The sequence below is a fragment of the Caretta caretta genome, chromosome 10 (assembly GCF_965140235.1).
Source record: "Caretta caretta isolate rCarCar2 chromosome 10, rCarCar1.hap1, whole genome shotgun sequence".
NCBI classification, from domain to species: Eukaryota; Metazoa; Chordata; order Testudines; family Cheloniidae; genus Caretta; species Caretta caretta.
In genome coordinates, this window is record NC_134215.1 from 81332868 (window position 1) to 81353339 (window position 20472).

The 20472-nt window shown below is 48.2% G+C and overlaps 1 protein-coding gene across 1 annotated transcript; it reads right to left on the reverse strand.

Moving 5' to 3' along the window:
* Window positions 1–1531: 1531 nt before the first annotated feature.
* CLN6 (CLN6 transmembrane ER protein) lies at window positions 1532–18586 on the reverse strand. Its single transcript, XM_048865812.2, has 7 exons — window positions 18410–18586; window positions 15355–15469; window positions 14253–14351; window positions 11141–11329; window positions 10979–11034; window positions 7931–8053; window positions 1532–4864 (listed from the first exon to the last, which is right to left on the reverse strand). Exons 1-7 carry the CDS (start codon window positions 18490–18492, stop codon window positions 4576–4578), a joined length of 954 nt encoding a protein of 317 aa, XP_048721769.1. The 5' UTR covers window positions 18493–18586; the 3' UTR covers window positions 1532–4575.
* Window positions 18587–20472: the final 1886 nt, after the last annotated feature.

Genomic DNA, 20472 nt, shown 5'->3' on the forward strand with positions numbered 1-20472 from the left:
ACCAGTCTAAAGGAACCCTCAGAAGCCTGATGTTTCGAGCATGTCAGGCTACATACAGCATTGTGTGCAGGGTCTGAATATACTAAATGGTTTGGTGTTTCACCTGCAAAAGAGTGAATCTGAGCATCTGCCGCTCCCCTTGCCTATATGTTACCCACTTACATTGTAAGACTCTCAGTGCACGAATGGTGTCATCTCGCCTGTTTGTACAGGCCCTCGGATGCTGTCAATGCTTTATAAAGAAAAATCTGGCAATTGCACAATGAATGAGTGGGGATGAGGCCCAGCCACCCAGGACCTTGTCTATGCTACAATTACAATTGAGCCTGTGACCTAGTAACAAAATATTTGCTTGATTGCGGCACATTTCCAATCTTTAGGCCAGTTCCAGCTGTGCTGCAAATTAGTCCTCTGGCTTGGTTATACGTACAATGTACAGTAGATGGGCCCTTACGTTCTTTTAGGCCAAAGATCTTAAAATCATAGAGAGGTAAGAGAGGAAGGGACTTTAATAGATCATCTAGCCCAATCCCTGGAACTGAGGCAGGACTAAGTATTCTCTAGACCATCCCTGACAGGTGTTTGTCCAACCTGCTCTTAAAAATCTCCGACGATGGAGATTCCACAACTCCCCTAGGTAATTTGTTCCATTGCTTACCTACCCTGACAGTTAGGAACTGTTTCCTAATGACTAACCTAAACCACCCTGGCTGCAATTTAAGCCCATTGTTATTTGTCCTATCCTGAGGTTAACTAGAACAATTTTTCTCCCTCGTCCGTGTAACCACCTTTTTATGTACTTGAAAACCATTATCATGTCCCCTCTGTCTTCTCTTCTCCAGACTAAACAAACCCAATTTTTTCAATCTCTCGTCCTGCATCATGTTTTCTAGACCTTTAATAATTTTTGTTGCCTTCCTCTGGACTTTCTCCAGTCTGTTCACATCTTTCCCAAAGTGTGGTGCCTAGAACTGGACAGTTGAGGCCTTATCAGTACTGAGTAAAGCGGAAGAATTTCTTCTCATGTCTTGCTTACAACACTCCTGCTAATACAGTGAGGTTCGCTTTTTTTGCAATATCATCACACTGTGGACTCGTATTTAGTTTGTGATCCACTATGACCCCCAGATCCTTTTCTGCAGTACTCCTTCCTAGGCAGTCATTTCTATTTTGTATGTGTATTTGTGCAATTGATTATTCCTCTTTGCCTTTGTCCTTATTGAATTTCATCTGACTTATTTCAGACCATTTCTCCAGTTTGTGTTCATCATTTTGAATTCTAATCCTGTCCTCCAAACTACTTGTAAGTCCTCCCAGCTTGGTATCGTCTGCCAACTTCATAAGTGTACTCTCTATGCCACTATCCAAATCATTTATGAAGATATTGGATAGAACCAGACCTAGGACCGATCTCTGGGGGACCCCATTCGATATGCCCTTCCCGCTTGACTGTGAACCACCACTGTGTGTGCTTTTTCCAACCAGTTGGGCACCCACCTCCCATAAAGAACAGAACTGGTTCAATAACTACTTCCAGCCATACACAAATGCTTTTATTTTGGGGTTTTTGTGAAGAACACTTCATTTACACTTGGGTTGTGCCACACTAGGGTGTAATACGATGTGACGGATATAAATAACAAGGATTTAGCCAAAGAATTCCAGGAGGTAAAAACCAGCTTTAGTTCAAAAAGATTCTGCACACCTATTGCATTGTTTGCTACCTGAGTATCAGAAGAGAATTAGTGAGTTTGTTACAAAGGACATAAGGTGCGACAGACACCAGACTGGATGTAGCATGCAAAAATAATGGAGGAGCGTGGGTGAGTCACCAAAGTCCAGTACGTTCTACACTTGCCTAGACACTTTCCACTCAAGGGGTCATTAGATTGTGCTGGACAAGCTGCCAAATGCAACTGAATGTTCACTGAACAGGTCCCATTTTGGGGTGCCTGAAAAGAAACGCAGAACCAGGGAGCTGCCAGGTACAAGAACTGATGCCAGCGTCTCTTATCTTTGCAGGTTTGCCTGCTTCACATCACAGAGTTATCAGCAAGCTGCCCCGCCAGCAAAATGAGTCTTCCCTTGAGCTCTGCGGAGCAAAGAAGCTGCAGAGAGACACCCTTTGGTCTTGATCCTGTGCGACACTGAAGGTCGCCAAGCCTCGCTGCTACCAGCAGACACAGATGGCGATCAGAACCTGGCAGGCTTGGAGAGCCCTGGGCCATGCTGCCAGGCAGGGGGAGATGCTGAAGAATTGGCAGATATGCATTGAAGTCCGTCTCAGCTGTAGGTAGGTTAAAACCGAGCAGCGCTGGGTCATTCCTGCTTTATTTAGTTAAAGGTTTCCAGGAAGGGAAATCAAAGTCTGCATTAATACTGTATAACCTGAGAGTGAGGAAACAAAGGTAGGAGTTTGGGTGGGAGGGGAGATTAAAAGATCCCTGGCTACTCCGGTCCTGTCCGGAGACGGGAATCTAGTCAAACCTATTTGTTAAATTCTCACTGAGTCAAGAAGCATATCGAGTCACTGAGTCAAAAGCGACACACTCAGCCTGCTAATGTCGTTGTGACTATCCTGACAGGTTATAGACGGCTACGGTGCAGGAGTTTCCTCAAACCTGGTACTATTTTTAAGCCTATAGTGACGTATTGTCAGTGGGGAACAGCTGAAGAGCACCTGCAGAGTAAGCAGGCAGCAGTGGGAGATGGGAGGGGTGCAGATAGAATCCGGCTACTGCACCAGTCCCCATACCAGGCAGGACCTGCAGCCCCCTCCCCTCCCCTCTGGGGGATGCCAGGGTCCAGGAGGGACCTGAGAAAGAGACCACTCCAGATACCAGCTCCTACCCTGCCTGGCTGGGAAGAGGATGAAGGGAGAGGACTGAGCGGAAAGACCCAGGAGTACAAGCATGTGGGGAACAGCTGGGCTGGGGGGAAAAGATTAGGGTGAGTGGGGTGGAAATAGCTGGGCGAGGGAAGGGTTTGTGAGCCAGGTCATTAGCCCAGGGAGGTGTTTAACCCTTTGTGCAGGCCCCCTAACCCCCAGTCCTGACTAGCTCAGGGTGGTCTGATCAATCCTTCCTGCCCCTCATTGCTGTGGTGTTAGCGAGTCTCCCTCCCTGAGAGTGTTCGGCACAGTCGCAAAGTCTAAATCCACAATGGGAACTAAAGCCAGCCCGCGAGAGTCACCGTGCATGGCAGCGGGACCCAGGGGGCAAAGGGATTCAGGGGGCTAAGGGGTGCTATCCCTTAAATCCTAACCCGCTGAGCACCTGTGATCAGAAACGCAGTGAGCTGCCAAACGCATCTGCTCTTTGGTTCCTGGTTCATGTTGCGGGGGTGTTCTCTGCTTTAAAGCAGCTGAGGAATGTGTAACTTACGGGTGCAAAGATGGTTAGTTTCACTTTCTCTCTCAGTTAACATTAACTGTGCACAATAGGAGAGCCTAGTGCATGGATCGGGGTGGTGAGACTGTGGCCTTGGGTCTAAAATACAGGAACGAGTGCCCATGACCCCCGATGTAAGTGGCACTCACAGTTGCAGCCCCTGTTCCAGGCTGGAAGAGCAGCCACCAAGGGTAGGCTGAACTGCCCTGCCCCCTCCAAGCCCCGTGCAGCCCCTTACATGATGCCTTTGCGTAGTATGGGAGGAGGGGATGAATTCAATGATCCATGCCAAGATGTTGGATCGTTCAGCTGTGCCAGGCTCAGAGGAGGAGGTCTCTCTAAAGCAGGGGTTCTCAAACTTCACTGCACCATGACCCCCTTCTGACAATAAAAATTACTATACGACCCCAAGAGGGGGGACCAAAGCCTGAGCCCGCCCAAGCCTTCGCTGTCCTGGGTGGGAGGGCCAAAGCCAAAACCTGAGCCCTGCCACCCCGTGCTGGGGGTGGGGGCGCCAAAACTGGGGCTTCAGCCCCAGGCAGGGGGGCCTGTAACCTGAGCCCCCGCCACCCAGGGCTGAAGCCTTCAGTCTTCAGCTTTGGCCCCAGATGCTGGGCTCGGGCTTTGGCCCTGGACCCCAGCCAGTCTAACGCCAGCCTTGACGACCCCATTAAAATGGTGTTGCGACCTACCTTGGGGTCCCAACCCACACTTTGAGAACCGCTGCTCTAAAGTCATTGCATGCCATGTTCCAGAGGTCCAGGAATGAGAGCACTTCCCCCGTTCAGCTCAGAAAAGAAAGGCTGGCCCTTTACCAAAGACTGGGGGAAAATGCCCCACCGTGTGCTAGATCAGGACAAGTTTTACTGTACAACAGGAGCATGCCATTGTGCAGTCTGTTCGGATACCGACTGGAGTCTGTCAGTGCTCCCGCCAAGGTCAGTTATGTACCGGCACTGAATGCAAACTAGAACGTGTAGAACGGCAGCTTTGGAAAGTAACTTTCAATGCACTAGGGTAAGTATTTCACAGCAGACTTAACCCCTCCCCTCCAATTCAAACAAAGCCCTGCCCCCGGGTTGGGTTCGCGTACAGCACGCGGTCCAGCTACCACAGTCAGTAACTGATTTGAAACACATACACATTAGGAAAAACGAGAGATCCACCGCTCCGAAGATATCGCCGCTTAAAAACCTTCCTTTGCCGAATGGAGATTGCTCAGGTGTAAGGTATAAAAGGCCCAGGGCTCTGGAATGTAAATGACGCCAGGATACTTCTTCCTGAGGATTTTGTCATTCCACAGCCAAACCACCCAAGCACCAATTAAGACCAATGTAATAATGAAAGAGTAGAAGAGGAAGAATCCGTTGCTGTCCAAGACCAGTCCTTTCCGTTTCTGGTGCATGACTAAAGCCATCATGGCAAAGAACGTAAAAATGTAGAGGATGAAAATCTGACCTTCTGTCACAAGATACCTGCAATGCAAAAATATCATTTGTGCCTCTCTGACCACGCAGCAATCATAATCCTTAGCCTGCCTATAGCTATTGATGGATGGAAAGCACTTTGCGGGGAGGCTTGGGACTTCCAGTGGGACCTGAGCAGCTACCTGTGTCTTGTACCATTGGAAAATCTTCCCCTTTACCAACATTAAACTTCACGGTGAGTAACTGGTATTATGTACTGCTGGGGAAACTAGGCAGGGGATTAAGGGATTTCCCCAGAGGAAATCTATCAGAGTGGAGTATTTTTGGCCCCTAGTCTCATTCTCAGACCACTGCCTCATGCCTCTTCCCTATATTTCATACATGAACAGATGTTTTCAAATAAACATTCCCTCATGCAGCCATTGCAACGCCAGGAACTTGACAGTAACTGACTTTCATTGGCCAAGGTGAGGGAGAGTCCGAGCCGCATAAATTCTCAAAGTTAAATTTTAAAACTCTTTCCGCCTTACGCATCTAGAACGCATTTGTTCAGCCAAAATGAAACTTAGCTGCAGGGCTGCGTCTTTACATTTGTCAGTTGTCAGGGTAATTCTCAATGTGAAAATTAGAAAACTATATATTTTAAATCCATTTTAATAACCAAAAGTTGTAACTGGTACCATAAGTAACTCAATGTGTTTGCCCGCCTTGTTCAGAATGTGGTTTTAAAACTGGCCATCTCTCTTCCCACCTGACTAGATTCTAGCTTCAACATGAGGGATGAGTGAGAGTGAAACACACAGGGCAGAAGCTGAGGTTCAATAGGACACTTTACACTTGAGACTTGTCTAGACTAAGGAAATTGGCACCAGTGTAACTATATTATAATATAAATATCTCCTCACTCTTGTATAGCTTTACAATATACCGTTCACCCTATTTTACACATGGGGAAACTGAGGCACATAGATGGGAAGTGGCTTGCCCAAGGTCCCAGCGAGCCAGTAGCTGAGCTGGGAATAGAACCCAGGTCTCCTGAGTCCCAGTTTTACTCTCAATCCACGAGGCCCCAGTACTTACATTGTGAGGTAGTCACTCCAATGCAAACCCTGATGCAGATGTGCTGCACCTGTGCAAACAGATCTTGCCCAAGTGTGATTTAGCAGAGCAGATTGTACCAGTGCACCAGACTTGCACTGGTGCATCATGAATACACTGAGGATTTGCACTGCTGTGGTCTCATCAGTGCAAAGCCTGCAGGATAGACAGGGCATTAGCGATTGTAGAGGTTGGGCCATGAGAGGTAGAAGTTTGTTTTTTAAAAGGGGTGGCTGGCATTTTTCATGAATGCCATAAATCCAACTTTTTTGTGGGGGCATTTATAGTGCTCCATATCTCTCCTATCTAGTCATGCCCTGGTTCTTGGTGTGAATCAATATGAAGCTGTGTACTACGATCCAGGAGAGACTTAGAGATGCCAGCAAAGTGAATCAGGAAAATTGGAAACTAACTGGAGGCTTTATAGAACAGCTCTTAATTAATAGATCACAGTGGGACAGGCAGGACAGAGCCAAACCAGAATGATAAAATGGGTTACTACTTACAGAGATCTGAACCAAAAAGGGAACTGAGAGGAGGGAGAAGCGAAGGAATTAAGCTCCCCCTGGCTTTTAAATCTTTTCCATTCCTAAATACATAAAAGAACAGGAATTGCAGTTAAAGGAAATTAGAATGGGGTAACTGAGAGTTGGCTAAACCATTAAGCTGATTTGACTATAAAAAATTAATTTAGTGTATGAAATACAGTCTTGGCAGGGGGCAGAGATCTGGATAAAAGAGAACATAATCTCTGAAGACAAATGACAAGCTCTTTGGTCGCCATCAGGGAAAGCATTTGGAAAGAGAATAATGAAAATGGGAAATAAATAAGCCCTTTCTCCAAAGGCTATTCCAGCTAAGGAGGCAGAGCAGGAAAGCAGCATGCAGATGAAGAGGACTTGTATTTATATATTAAAAAGCCTAGATGACTGATAAAAGGGGATTTCCATTATTATAAATAACTTAAATATTGTTGATTGACTTGCACAGGAAAGGTGAATATTCCTAGAAGTTGCATGGAACACAGTGTGCTCCAGGCTCTACAGATTGTGCATACGGCAAATAAAATCAAGGCTGAACATCCGAAGTCGAGAGATCATAATAATCTCACTTGAATACTCCTAGGGGATGGTGAGATGGTGAAGTAGCATTCAGTGTTTTTCATGCTAACCAGGCAGATTTACGGTGTAGGCTGGGATCGGCTGCTGACCCGAAAGTCTGGTGTAGTCGTGGGCATTGTCTCCCGGTACCTGTGTACTGCAGCTGGGAGCAGGTCTCCCAGCCTGGCTAGACAGACTCAAGCTAGCGTGCTAAAAAGAGCAGTGTGGACACTGCGACTTAGGCTGCTGCTCGGGCTCTCAAGTCCACCTAACGCCCCAAAGGCCTGCTAGCCTGAGCCGGCATGGCCAAGCTATTGTTCTTGTGCTAGTTTGAGTCTGTTTAGCTGGGCTGCAAGGCTCACTCCCAGCGGCAGGGCAGCCAGACCCTGCTGGGGGGTGAGTGGGTGTGTGTGTAAGAGATGCTGTATTGTTGATCCCATGTGGTGATGTAAGCTGCCCCTTAGGAAGGAGAGGTGACTGACAGCCCACTAGCTCCAAAGCAAAGGTTCTGATGCAGAAAGCAGGTCCTGGATGTTAAGCCATTTGTTAAGCTCCTCCAGGCCAGCTCTGTCTGCCAGGAATGCCAACTTCTCCATGGCATCTCATGGTAAAGGAATTTTCACTTCCCCCACCACACCCACCAATTTGCTTTTCCCACCAGAGAGCTGAACTGCTGGACAGTGCCTGTCCCAGAGCCTCTGTCCCCAGAATAGCTGATGTGAGACCCACCAGCGTGCCTCCCACCCTGCTCTGAGGGGCACAGTCTCATACAGAGGTGGTCTTATGCAGTGCCAGTTACTGTACCAGCTCGGTTCCCATTACCTATTCTCTGAGCCATCTAGTCACGTGCATCATTATTCAAACATCCGCTAGTTTTCTATGTCCCTTACCTGCACATGGAGCTTAGCTAACTTACCAGTAATAAAGGCTGCTTGGCCCCATAAGCAGCAAGGCGGCTAATGGCATTCTGCTCTCTTCTTTAATGGGTGTGAAGCAGCCGGTAAAATATATAAAGAGTATGAGAAAGAAAGGAATATACCTGTGACAGGAGAAGAAAGCTGTGGTCAGGTTGTTAGTAATGAAAACCCCCTTCTAGCACACCGGCTTGAGACAGACATGGGACGACTCCTTTCACAGGGTACGTCTAGACTGCAGCCCCCCCCCACAAACAAACACCCAAGGCAACCACTCAGAGCCAGGGTCTACAGTCTTGGGCTGGTGGGGCTCACGCTCTGGGGCTAAAAACAGCCGGGTAGGCCTATTCCGAGCCAAGGCTGAAGAGCCGTTCTCTATGTCAGAGTCTGAACCTAGTTCTGAGGCTTTTCACAACCTTCCAAAGCCGAGTTAGTTTGCAAGGGCTGAAACCCTTTACTCTGCAGCTACAGATTTGCCTCAGACTCTGGCTACCATCAGCTAGTTCCCTGGGCCAAACCTAGGAATCCTTTTGGCAAATGAAATTGAGTGAGGCTAACGGGGGCCACTTCCGGTAAACCCGCGAACTGGCCAAGGCCTGTGCTGAAGTGGCTAGCTGGAAACACTGCACCAATGGGAAGGCGTGGTCTGCATTCAGGGTCATGCCACTGTGTTGATTGTAATGCTACAGCCCCCTCTGTTGTGGTCACCGCTGTAGCCACAAGATTACAGCTGTGCAGATAAGAGATGCAAAGTGCTGGCTATGCCTGGCACTGAGTTATTGTATATGGGGTGTGTGCAAAGTGCTTTCAAAGGAAAATAGACGTCCTTGCCTCTCAAAGGACAAGCAAGAGTTTGCTGATTAGTAAGTGATCCAAGTTCCCCATCTGACACTTGCATTTTTTGCACCGTCTGGCTTGATAGGATGCGTAGGGACTTTATTAAAAAATTGGGCCATTTGGAAAGACAGCATTTAAAAAGCCGGGCATCGCTGGGCAGAGCCAGTCTGGGGTTTAAACAGACTGAATGAGCCTTGGTTAAGGGCCAGCTGACTTGTGTTCCTTAAGACAAACTGACTTTGCTTGTTTCACAGATCTAGCCCTAATGAGTACTGCAGGGTTGTGGGTGAAAGTATTTATATTTGCAGTGTTCAAGGAGGCCTCACGCCATTTTTGCAGTAGAGACACTATGGGGTCCATGCTAAAATCCACTGCCAGGACAAAATGCACACAGAGCAGTGACTGTTTCTCTCAGGAATGGGGGCTGCTCATATCTAGAGCCCTGCAAATCCGTTTTATATCCGTGGGCCATTTCTGCGGACACCAGCGTGGATGCGGATATGCATTTTGTATCTGTGCAGGGCTCTGATGCTAAGAGCAGGTGGGCAGCTGTGGGGAGCCGCAGCGGATCCTCCACCTGCCCTGGGCGGAAGGCTTGGGGGGTAGGGACAGGGGCTGCTCGGGCCCCACGCCCAGGGCAGATGGACGGTCTGCTGCGGCTCCCCACAGATGCCTGCCTGGCTCGTATCATGACTGGGCTGTGGCTCCGAGCCGCCCCTCTGGCCGGAGCTGGTTTGAGGAGAGCCACGCTGGCAGCTGTGGGGAGCCTGGGTCCCTCAACCTGCCCTGGGCGGGGGGCTGCTCAGGCAAGGTTATTGCTACTGCAGTGCCAGCCAAAATGTATTGCACCGTGGAGGATTTTGTGGAATTTCTGTGTTCCTTTGAAGACCGCAAGACCCCCATTCGCACCATGTGCAAGGGTTAGTCACAGTTTTACTCAGCAGTCCTGTCCTTTCTCTAATAACAGCCAGCAGTTGTTTGTGATCATGTGAACTGAAACACAACTGATTTGAGAGCGGATGGATGCAAGCCTTCCCAGGGAGCTGCTAGTGAGGTTACTGAGAGTCTATATGGCATAAGAGATGGGAACTAGCTTCAGGGAGTTTCACTAATGAACGGACACGGGGGAGTTTCATTTTGGAGTAAAGACATCGATCGGTTCATGCCTTCAGGGGCTGTAGCACTGGTAGGCAGAGGGTTTAACAGCAGACGTGTATGGCGGGAAAGGATCTTGAGAGGTCATCTAGTCGTGCTGAGGCAGAACCTGCCGCTCCTTGAGCAGTTGTGCCTGCTGTTACTGAGCCTGTTTGGTCCTAGATTTGCCTAGTGGAAAACCAAGACTGATGCTGAGCGAACCCGGCTGCCCGGGCCAAGCCGTGGAGGCTCCGCACCATTCGGCAATAACTCTGACACAGGGCAAGCTGGGTCGGGAAATGCACTAGTTCCCGGGCCCGGCAGCGACTCGACTACTGCAGATGCCTAGTCCTTGTGGTGTTCCACGGCAACTGCCTCTGGCCAGCTGAAGGAGCAAATTCCAACCTTACTCACGAAGGGGTAGGGCTACTCTGTAATTAAAACCTACAGCAGGCCTGTGCCGGCCACCTCAGGCTTGCGGGACAGTTTCATTGCTGTGCAGACTGCCAGGCGCAGGCTACAGCCCGACCTCTGGGACCCCTCGCAGGTCCTAGAGGCTGGACTCCACTGGATGTCTACACTGCTGTTAAACAGCCCTGCGAGACCGAGCCAGCTGGCACGGGCGTCTAACTGCAGTGTAGACATGCCCCAGTAGGACACCCCTGGAGTGGAAGAACATTAAAAGAGGAAAAAGACGAGAGACACTGAGCCTGCAGAATCCTGACCGGTGCCTGCAAGGATGTTCCTCATCCTAAGAGCCCTACACAGCTGCCCGTTTCAAGGGCCCCAAGTGCTCATCCTATATAGAAAATAGCATGGCTCTGAACAGAGTCCTCCTGGTGTCAAGAACACAGAGTGGTCTGGAATTGTGGACGGGAAGGATAGCGACAGGGACAAAGTGAAAATGGCTGTGGCAGTTTTCCAAAGGGATGGCTTGTGCTACTGGCACCTGCTATGGGAATGTACCTACCCAGGTCTCCTAGAGTGTGCGCTTTATTCTGCGTCCTACTAGCTGCGAACAGAACAGATTTACCTCCTGCCACGTTCTGCGGCTGTCAGACACGCTGTAAATCACTTACCACATGGAATGCCCTAAGTATTCATCATAGTAGTACAGCAGCTCAAAAGAATCAATCTGCAACGGAATGAAGCAGGGTTAGAATGGCATGCAGGGGTGTTACCGTAGTATACAAAACCAGGCAGCTTAAAACCAATGCTGCTGCACACCCCAGCGTCCTTACCAGCGTCTCCGGCTTGAGGTTTTTGATGATTGGGTTCTCTCTTACGGACAGATGGTGCTGGTACCCGCTGAAAATCAAACGGTGGTTGACGGAGTCGCCCACCAGATGGATGCTCGCTCCCATGACAAACACGATGATGCTGACGTAGACCACTGATCTGGGCAGGGTCTTAGGGGACCTTTCAATGAGCTGCAATTCAAAGGGCTGGTTAAGGGTGTCTGAACCAGGAAGCAGAAGATAGAAACAGAGGGGAAATAAAACATGATCAAGTCTAGCCACTGTAAAATGCCAACTTTAAGTCTTTGTCCATCCCCTCCCCAACAAGCAAGTTATTCCACACAACATTGCAAACTGCATGTCGCCTTAGCAGATCAGAGCCATGGTCCGTCCAGCCCTGTATCCTGTCAGATGCTCCCCCGAGGCATTCCTTGCATCTTCCGCTGGACAATTATAGAATCCACTACCCAGAGGAGAAGCTGTTTCCTAACTCCCCCTATTGCCGTATCAGGGATGCAGATAGCTCAGAGGACCAAAGAAATGGGTTTTATTGATTTTTTTTTTCCTATCAAAATTGTAAATAAATCACCGTATTTTTAGCCTCAAACCTGACAGCCCATCCTTAACTGCACCCGCACTGCAACTAAGTCAACGATCCAAAATAGTACGCAAAGCTATTGATTTATTCATCAGCCATGAGCAAAAGCACGATTCCTAAGAAGAAAAACGGCTGTGGCTTTCTGTCGTTCCTGCTCCGAGCAGCATAATGATTCTGTCTGAAAGCCTCTTTGTGCCCTCCAGTGGTGAGTATCACCTCCAGCACGGCTCCAAGTTACCGTATGATGCTCTAACTCCTCCTTCAATTCGTGCAGACGTCTGCTGGACTATACTCTCTGCTGAACTGTGTTCTGAGGAGTTTGACTCGTTTTTCTCTATACTTCAGGTTATTAGTTGTTTCTGAAGGTGAAGCTTCCTTTACTCTGCACTAATGTAAGGGAAAAATCAAAGCACTGTATCAAATTGCTTGGTGAATTCAATAACTGTTTGCTACCAGCAGCCAAGCTGAACTTTATGGGTGAAATTCTCCTCTGCGTGGGAACCTGCCCATGACCATGTGTGTATTCTACTCAAGCTCTTATGGCCCAATCATTAGGGTGGGGCAATCACTAGCATCTTGTGCAGGTCCTCTGCCCAGGGCTGAATTTCACCCCAGAAAGGACAATTCAGTAACAGAGACGTCAAAGCAGCACGAATGCCCCGAATTGGATTATCAGTGGCTTCCACAGCAGGGGGAGGCTTCTAGACAGACTGCATTAATTTGACCTTCAATGCTTTGGGAGACTGGGATCAAGGGCCTAAAGAAAAACATTGGAGTGGCTGCAAATCCGACTGACTTTTGGAACAATTTCACCTCCTGACCGAAAGCATTCTTGGCTTCTCTCTAGTGCTGGTTGAAGACCTAAACACCAAAGGTCAGTTCTCAAGACTAGTTTTTATAAGGGTGCTTCACATGGAAACACAGCTGATCATCTCCATAGCTCTGGCTGTGTACTCCTTCCTAGCTTGGAAAATCAGCTACAATGGTCTTCTGCCTGCCCTTTTCTCTGCTGCCAATAATAAGCTTATTAGCAGAAGTTTTTCAAAAGATAGTAATAATCAAGACAATCAATTTTCAAAGCTTAGCTTTCAATTGATTTTTTTATAATGACTTAATGAATGTCAGAAAGAGGGGTTCAGAGGTGAGCAACATGGATAAGAGCCAAGCAAAAATCTTCCAACCGAAGACAGATGGAAAAGATAGGGGCTGTATTGTAGAAGACAAATGAGAGAAGACATGATAAAGGTATACTAAATAATGAATGACCTAGAGATGTTGGGTTGGACATTCCTATTCATCCTTTCATAAAATTTCAAGAGGATATCCAATTAAATTGAAAGGCCAGAAAGTGAAAACTGAGGGAAGGAAACACTTTCTCACCTGATGCTTTGTTACCCTATGGTACTCTCTGCCACAAGATACCATTGCAGCCAAGATCTTAACAAGATTCAGAAAGGGATTGGACATTGGTGTGAACAACACACATATCCAAGGTAAGGATTTATAAAAATTTTTTTTGGAAGGGATAAACCTTTCACTCCAGGGCATAATTCAATTTCTAACTAGTAAGGGTGAGCACAAAATGTTCATAGCTGCTTACTGCAGGGCTTCTTGCGTGTTCTGATTGGGAGAAGCTTTCTGAGAATAGAGGGCTCTTTACTGTAGCTGACAAAGACATATGATCCAATGGCTCGAAGCTAAAGCTAGAAAAATTCAGGCTTGAGATAAGATGCAAACTTTTCCCCATTTGAGTAATTAACCACTGGAACAATTAACCTCTGGATATGGTGGATTCTCCAACACCTGAAGTCTTAACTCAAGACTGGATGCCTTAAGTTTACCTAGAAGTTATTGGGCTGATGCAAAAATTACTGGATGAAACTCTCTGGTTTGTGTTATACAGGAAGTCAGACTAGAGCTAATCCTAGTGGGCCATTCTGGCTTTAAATCTATGAAACCATCCACTGAAGCTTCTGATTTTGACCACTGTCAGAGACAGGCTACTGAACTCAATGGGACCATGGGTCTGATACAGTGCGGCACTTTGTATGTTCTTATGAACAGGCAGAGGAGAAACCAACCTGGAGGTACAGTTCATGATAGGCGGGGAAATTAATAAGAATGAGAAGTGCTACCCCCACACAGCAATGAAAGGATCAAATCCGTCCCTGATCATTGGCCCAGGGCTTGGACAAGTTACTGACAATGAAAACATTTCTACCCAACCGCTAAAAATGTTTCTAGCCTCAGCAGGTCAGAAGACAAATGAACTTTTCAGTTACCTCAGGCTGGTTAACATCTTGTTCTTTAAAAGCTGCCATTTTTCCCCCCATAAGCATTTCAGAGTAGTCCTACCCTGGGTGGAACTGGGCCCTAGCAAGCGATTTCTGAATTTGAGCAGGGTTGTTATGCACACTCTCCCTCAAGAATTCCTGCAGCAAAACCTCTTGTCTTTGGCGGTTTTGCCCATACCCAGTGTTTGTTTCAAAAACGTAACATCCATGCTTTGAGGTTTACCTTTAAAAGAAGAAATGGTGTGATAACATTGTAAGCCATATGGAAATAATCTCCTGCACTAGGTTTGTTTAATGGAAACCACTCTAAAGGTAGAATAATCTGAGGAGAGAAGAAAAACAAAATGTCAGTAAACCTTCAAATACCTTGCCTGTAAGTAGAGCAGGCAATGGATTTAAATACAAGTATTGCATGATATTTATAACTTATATCTGCAGCCCACGGTAACTGGCTGAATGTTTAGTGATTACAAGAAAGAGAATGAGTTTTGGTCTGCAGTCACATCCCAGTTGTGGCTTGATGTGTTAGCCAACTGACTGTCTTGGCTTTGACTAGCTGTTAATGAAGTAAACCCAGTTGACTATCAATTTTCCAGAGACATTTTCTGATTTATATTAAGCCTCCATAAAACTGGAACTTTGAAATAAGATGAGAACACACTGCTCTTTCTCCTCCTTATCCACTTACTCCTGCAACAATGCCAAAAGCTAATTTGTGTGGCTGGTTGTTAAGAAGCCCATTCCAAATCCATTGCTTATTTAATACACTCTGCAGGCTTCCCGGCACTGGGGTCATCTTCAATCATGTAGCCCAACAAAAAAATTACAGCTTGAAAGTGAAAACCAGTCAGCCATAATAGATAGATGGGATTTTTGCTCTCAGACATGGCAGTTCCTGGAGGTGGGCACAATGTACTGTGTATTAGTGACGGATGCTGCCAGCCTCTCCATTTAATTTTGATGCACGGAAGCTGGTCCTGAGATAAGACCAAACTTCCGAGGTTTCTGCTCTGCCAAGTAAGCAGTATAGTTCGCACCAGTCATTGAAACTCGGGCAACAGCAATAGCACCATGATGACAATGATACGCAATCAGAGACCATCCCTAGAGAACAGAGAAGATGCAAGTTAAGTTGTTCTGGCAGAAGTAGGATTTAGACCTTGGGGTTCCAGTGTGCAGGGATAATTCTCTGTGCTTAGCTAACATAGTTCCACTAATTTTACCCACTGCTCCTTGGACTGCTCAAAATCTCTTCCTTCTACATCCTCCTACCCTTTGTGTTGCCCTCAGCTGACTGGCACTGCCAGCTAAGCTGTCCTACTCACCATAGCTATTGGACGGCCAAAGTCCAACACCCAGTTCTGTAGAGTGAAGTAGAACCACAGGTCAAAATGAAACTGAGAAGTCTTAAACGTGTCTTCATTCTTGGCTGACCCATGCCTATGAACGAGACAGGAGAGACAACCTCAGCCCTTTGTGTTTCCAGAAGGTCACTTTCTTGACAGTAACGGGAAGAAAATACCCTTTAGTCCTGCACTTTAAGAAGGCTCCATTTTAATAAGATATGAACGGGTTGTGGAAGAGCAGGCAGGGGAACACCTGCTTTGAGACTCCTGCTGCGGATGAGACGTGTGCGTGAGAGCTCCAAGCAGCTTGTTGGATGGGGGCAATATCAGGACTTAGGTGGCTTTGCGATGCCTACCAGCAGAAACCTAGGTGCCTAAGAGACTTTGAGCACCAGCTGAGCAGTGGTGCCTAAATGTCTGACTTAAGCACCTAACCCCAGGTCACACAACAGATCACTGGAGAAGCTGGGACTGAAACCCAGGTGTATGGACACCCAGTTCAGTGCCCTATCCCCTGGACCCCACTGCTTCTCTTATGCTTTGCTGTGTGACAAAGCAGCTCTGTTGAACTGCGCTCTGAGAAACAAGCAAAGGTTAAAATCCTTGGTTGAGAGGCAGTACAGAAATTCAAAGCACTATTCATCAAAAGCAACAACCACTTGTGAAAAAAAAATTACTGGCTAAAAATAAGTATGTATGCCGTTTTTTTGGGGAATGTGTTTATTTTAAGTGTTGAAGGAAATACAACTATTTTTAAACTTTGCATGACAAAGCCTTACTCCCCCAGAAATTTCTCTCCTCCTTTGCAGCCCAATGCCACACGAATGGCAAAGGAAATGGTGCGACTTTAGAAACGTGTCCACCTTTATTTTCTAATTTAGGGGTTATTGTTCTCTCCGTCTGCCTGTGCAAACTCCCGTTAGCATGCCTTGTGATCCAACTCCCACTGAAGTAACGGGAGTCTTCCCCTTGAATGCGACAGCTAGATCAGGCCTTTGTGCACCTAGACGTAAACAGCAGCTTTACATTAATGTCACTGTTCTGAAACCTATTGCCCTTGAGACTGTTTTGAGAGATCAAATGCTAAAATATTATCTAACGTTGAAGCTTAGTTCTTAGCCGTCCAGCTCACAATGGCTGACAGTTGTCTTACAAAGGGGCATATTCTAAACAAGCTGCAGTACAGAAAGAGTGATGGTATTGGAAAGGAAATCTGTTATAAAAGCTTTTTCTTCTTTACAGTAGCCAGTGGTCCTGTGAGACTTTGGGCTTGTCTACACATAAGAGGCTGCAGTGGTGCTGTGGTAGCACTTCAGTGAAGACACCACCTCTGCTGACCGGAGGGTTATCCCAGTGGCATGGGTACTCCACCTCCCAGAGAGGCGACTTCTCCTGTCGACCTAGAGCTGTCTATGCCAGGGGTTAGGTCAGTTTAACTGGGTTACTCAGGGATGTGGATTTTTTTTTAACTATTATCCTGATCTAATTTCCTAGTATCAGAAGGGTAGCCATGTTAGTCTGGATCTGTGCAAGCGGCCAAGAGTCCTGTGGCACCTTATAGACTAACAGACGTGCTGGAGCATAAGCTTTTGTGGGTGAATGCCCACGGGTATTCACCCACGAAAGCTTATGCTCCAATACGTCTGTTAGTCTATAAGGTGCCCCAGGACTCTTTGCCGCTAATTTCCTAGGGTAGATCAGGTCTTCGTTAATAAAATGGCCCATCCTTTTCATCCGTTCTCCAGCCGGAGAGGAGATGCTTTGCTGAGTTCAATATGTACACTTCTTCTGTGCCCCAGATCTAGTGTCACAAAGGAAGTATGGATCCTTGGGCTTGATTCTTTTATTTGTTGCAAAATTTATCTGTCCCGAGTGTTCCCCCGACTGGCGGTATCTGTATAAGAGATTTATTACCCACGTAGTGCCGGAGGCCTCCAGGACGCTTCAAAGGTAAAAAAGTGAGGTAAAGCGTGACATTTTCAAAAGCAAGTAAGCAGTTTAGGAACTTAAATCTTATTCGCACCAGTGACTACTTAGGCTCCTAATTCTCATAGATGCTTTTAAAACTTCTACCTAAGATCTCTGGTGCAAGGAAAGTAGGATTTAATATATACAGACAAGTAATGGTGACTATTATTTGGGAAGAAAAAGACAGGAGTGGACAGATCAGTACAGTGACAGAACAAGAGGATGGGAAAGCAAAAGGCCCTTTTAGATTTACTTTTGATACTTTGCACAGCAGAAGGTGGGGGAATGTTTGTCCTGTTTCTTGTGTAATTCCTAGGCTGGCCCTGTGACAGGCTGGGGGCTGCTCTTCCTGAGGGTGTCTGAGCGTGTTTTGGGGCAACGCTGGAACGATTATCTAGGGCCCTTTAGGTGGAAGGGAGCGTTGTTTCCGCCGGGAGGAGGAGAGTATTTTCCTGGTGGATTAGGCAAGCTGGGAGCCGTGCAGACCTGGAGGAATCAGCCAGGCCTTGGGGATTAGAGAGAGAGCTGCTGATTCAATACCCACGAATCAAGTGCACGCGGGGCCCGCGCCTCTGCGAGCCAGACCCTGCTGTATTCGCCCCTTGCACCATGAGCCCGGGCGGTTAGTCGCCGCGCCGCAAGGAGAGGCAGGGCAGGGAAACGGGGGCAACAATTGCTGCAGTGAAGAGCTTAGGCGGTGGGGGCGAGAGAGCGGGGCCCGCTCCTCGGCCTCGGGGCTGCCCGCGGAGGCGGCGGGGCCCGCCCGGGCCGGAGCGGCGAGCAGGGCGCAGACCGGCACCCGCAGGCTGGAGCCGGGGGCGGTACGTGGGGCGGGGCGCGCCCCAACCACGGGCCTCCTTGCCCCGTCACACCGGGCGGGCTGATCCCCGCCTCCCGTGCAAACGAGCCGGGCGCCCGGGCTTTCCGGAACCTGCCCTCGCCAGGGAGCCGCAGCGCCGGGCTCCGGTCCAGGCGGCTCCCCCCGCGCGGCGCCCGGCTCCCCCGCGGGGCGCGGCCAGGCGGCTCCCCCGGCCCATCTCCCGGGGCGCCCGGGGGACGCGCTCACCTGCCCTGGTAGAAGGACCCGCGCGGCTGCTGGGAGCCCGGGGCCGCCGGCGGGAACTGCCGCCTCCGCGCCGAGCCCTGCATGTGCCCGGCTCGCTGGCCGCTCCGCGTCCCCTCGCATCGGCCTCGGCTGCAGCCCGGGGCTCCGTGCGCCCGGCCCCCGCCCCAGAGGGAGGGTGACGGGGCGGGAGGCGGGGCGGCGTTGGGGGAGGAGGGCGGGAGGAGGACGCTGGCTGGCCGGCAAGCCGGGGGGGGGGGGGGGGTGAAATGCAGCCGCTGCCTGCGCTCGGATTGGACCCCAGGACTCCTGGGTCCTGTCCCTGGCTCTGCCACGACCACGGAGCCAGCCTGAGCTTGGGCCGGGCCCCCTCTGTCCTGCCCGGGCTTTGTCCAGCGCCTTGCAGCCTGGGGGTGGCAGGAACCCCGGGGTAAATGTCCTCTGCTGCTGACTTCTCATTGACCGCGCCTGCCTGTGGCCCAGGGTTTGGGAGGCTGTTTTGCCAAATGCAAAACTGTGCCTGGAGCCTAGATTTCAGAGTGGTCGCTGTGTTGGTCTGTACCAGCAAAAACAAGGAGGAGTCCTCGTGGCGCCAAGAAAGCTTATGCCCAGATAAATGTGTTTAGTCTCTCAGGTGCCACGAGGACTCCTCCTTGTTTTTGTCTATCCTAGGTGGATCTTTGGGATCAGGGTTTCTAGCACCAGTTTATATCTGGTTTGAAAATAACATTTTGTGCTCGGATGGGTCAGAAATGTTTCCAAAGAAGAAAACTGCTAGGGAACGTTGTACATTGTCACTAACCTAGCAGGTAAATACCCACAATAAGACACAGCCCCTGCTCTAGAGCGTGTATAGTCTACTACTTTGATTTTCCAAACAAACAAACAAAACTTGAATTAACTAAAATGATCATCTGTCATCACCCCATCATACCCAGAGTTGGCTGGCTGCTTAGCACTGCTGTGTGTTTCCCAATTGTAGATCTGCCTGCCAGCCATGCCCCTAGCCAGACGTGCAGAGTGGGATAATAACACCTAATGCTTACATAGCGCTGTGCTTTTCATGCTCATAGGGCTTTACAAATCTCAACTAGTTAATCTACATTTGTAAAAGGGCAGAGTAAGGCTGTAATATTTTCTGCCTTTATGGTGTACAGAAATCTGCTGAAATGTTCATCTTGAAATCCAGGTCTGCTTTGAAGAGGGTCTGTGTAAAAATGGTAGCTTCCGCTCACTATATTTACTCTTTGTGTCATTTCAGTCATAGCTTGTTGTACTGACTAACATTTTGTTTTCACTACTTCTTTCTCCTGTTAGCCCGGAAATATTAGCTATGCAGTACAGCTGGGAGAGAATGGGCTGGCTTCTGTTCTGACTCATGTCATTGGCTTGAGTGCAACTTGAAATTCAGACCCCAGGTGGAATTTACAGGGCTGACAATTAGGGGATTTTTTTTTCAACCGTAAATCGAGCAGATATGAGACTTTGAGAGCCAATAAATAGAGAACCCCATGATGTCATTTTAATCACTTTTCAGATTAAAACTACAAGTCACACTGTTTTATTGGACCAGCTTCTGTTGGTGAGAGAGACAAGCTTTCGAGCTACACAGTTGGTCCAATAAAAGATCCCTCACCCACCTTGTCTCTTTAATGTCCTGGGACTGATGTGGCTACAACAACGCTGCATAAATCAAGCTCCGTTCATTCAGAAATTCAAGATTAGGAAAGACTAAGAAAGCAGGAAGTTATATTTGCTTATATTTTTAAATGAACCAAAGAAATTGTCATGTAGTAAATAAACAGAAGTGTTCCCATGTCACAACATGTCATTGATCCATCTAGTCTGGTCAACTGCTTTCAGCAGTGGGCTGTTGTTATCTAACGCATCAGAGGAAAATGAACAAACAAGCTCAATGAAATACACAACGGTAGAGGCACATGCAGAATGCAGTACTAAGTAATGTGGACTGGGAACAAGGTACTTCTTGCGTTCTGATTCCAACACTGGGTTTGAGCACGTCCAGTAATCTCTCTATGGTTCTCTCTACACTAGGACTTTTCCCT

Coding starts and splice junctions, on each gene's coding strand:
- CLN6 (XM_048865812.2), bottom strand. CDS start 18,492: ATGCAGGGCTCGGCGCGGAGGCGGCAGTTCCCGCCGGCGGCCCCGGGC. Junction 11,330..14,252: donor CACCATTTCTTCTTTTAAAG/GTAAACCTCAAA, acceptor TTTGAATTGCAG/CTCATTGAAAGGTCCCCTAA. Junction 11,035..11,140: donor ACCTCAAGCCGGAGACGCTG/GTAAGGACGCTG, acceptor ATTCCGTTGCAG/ATTGATTCTTTTGAGCTGCT.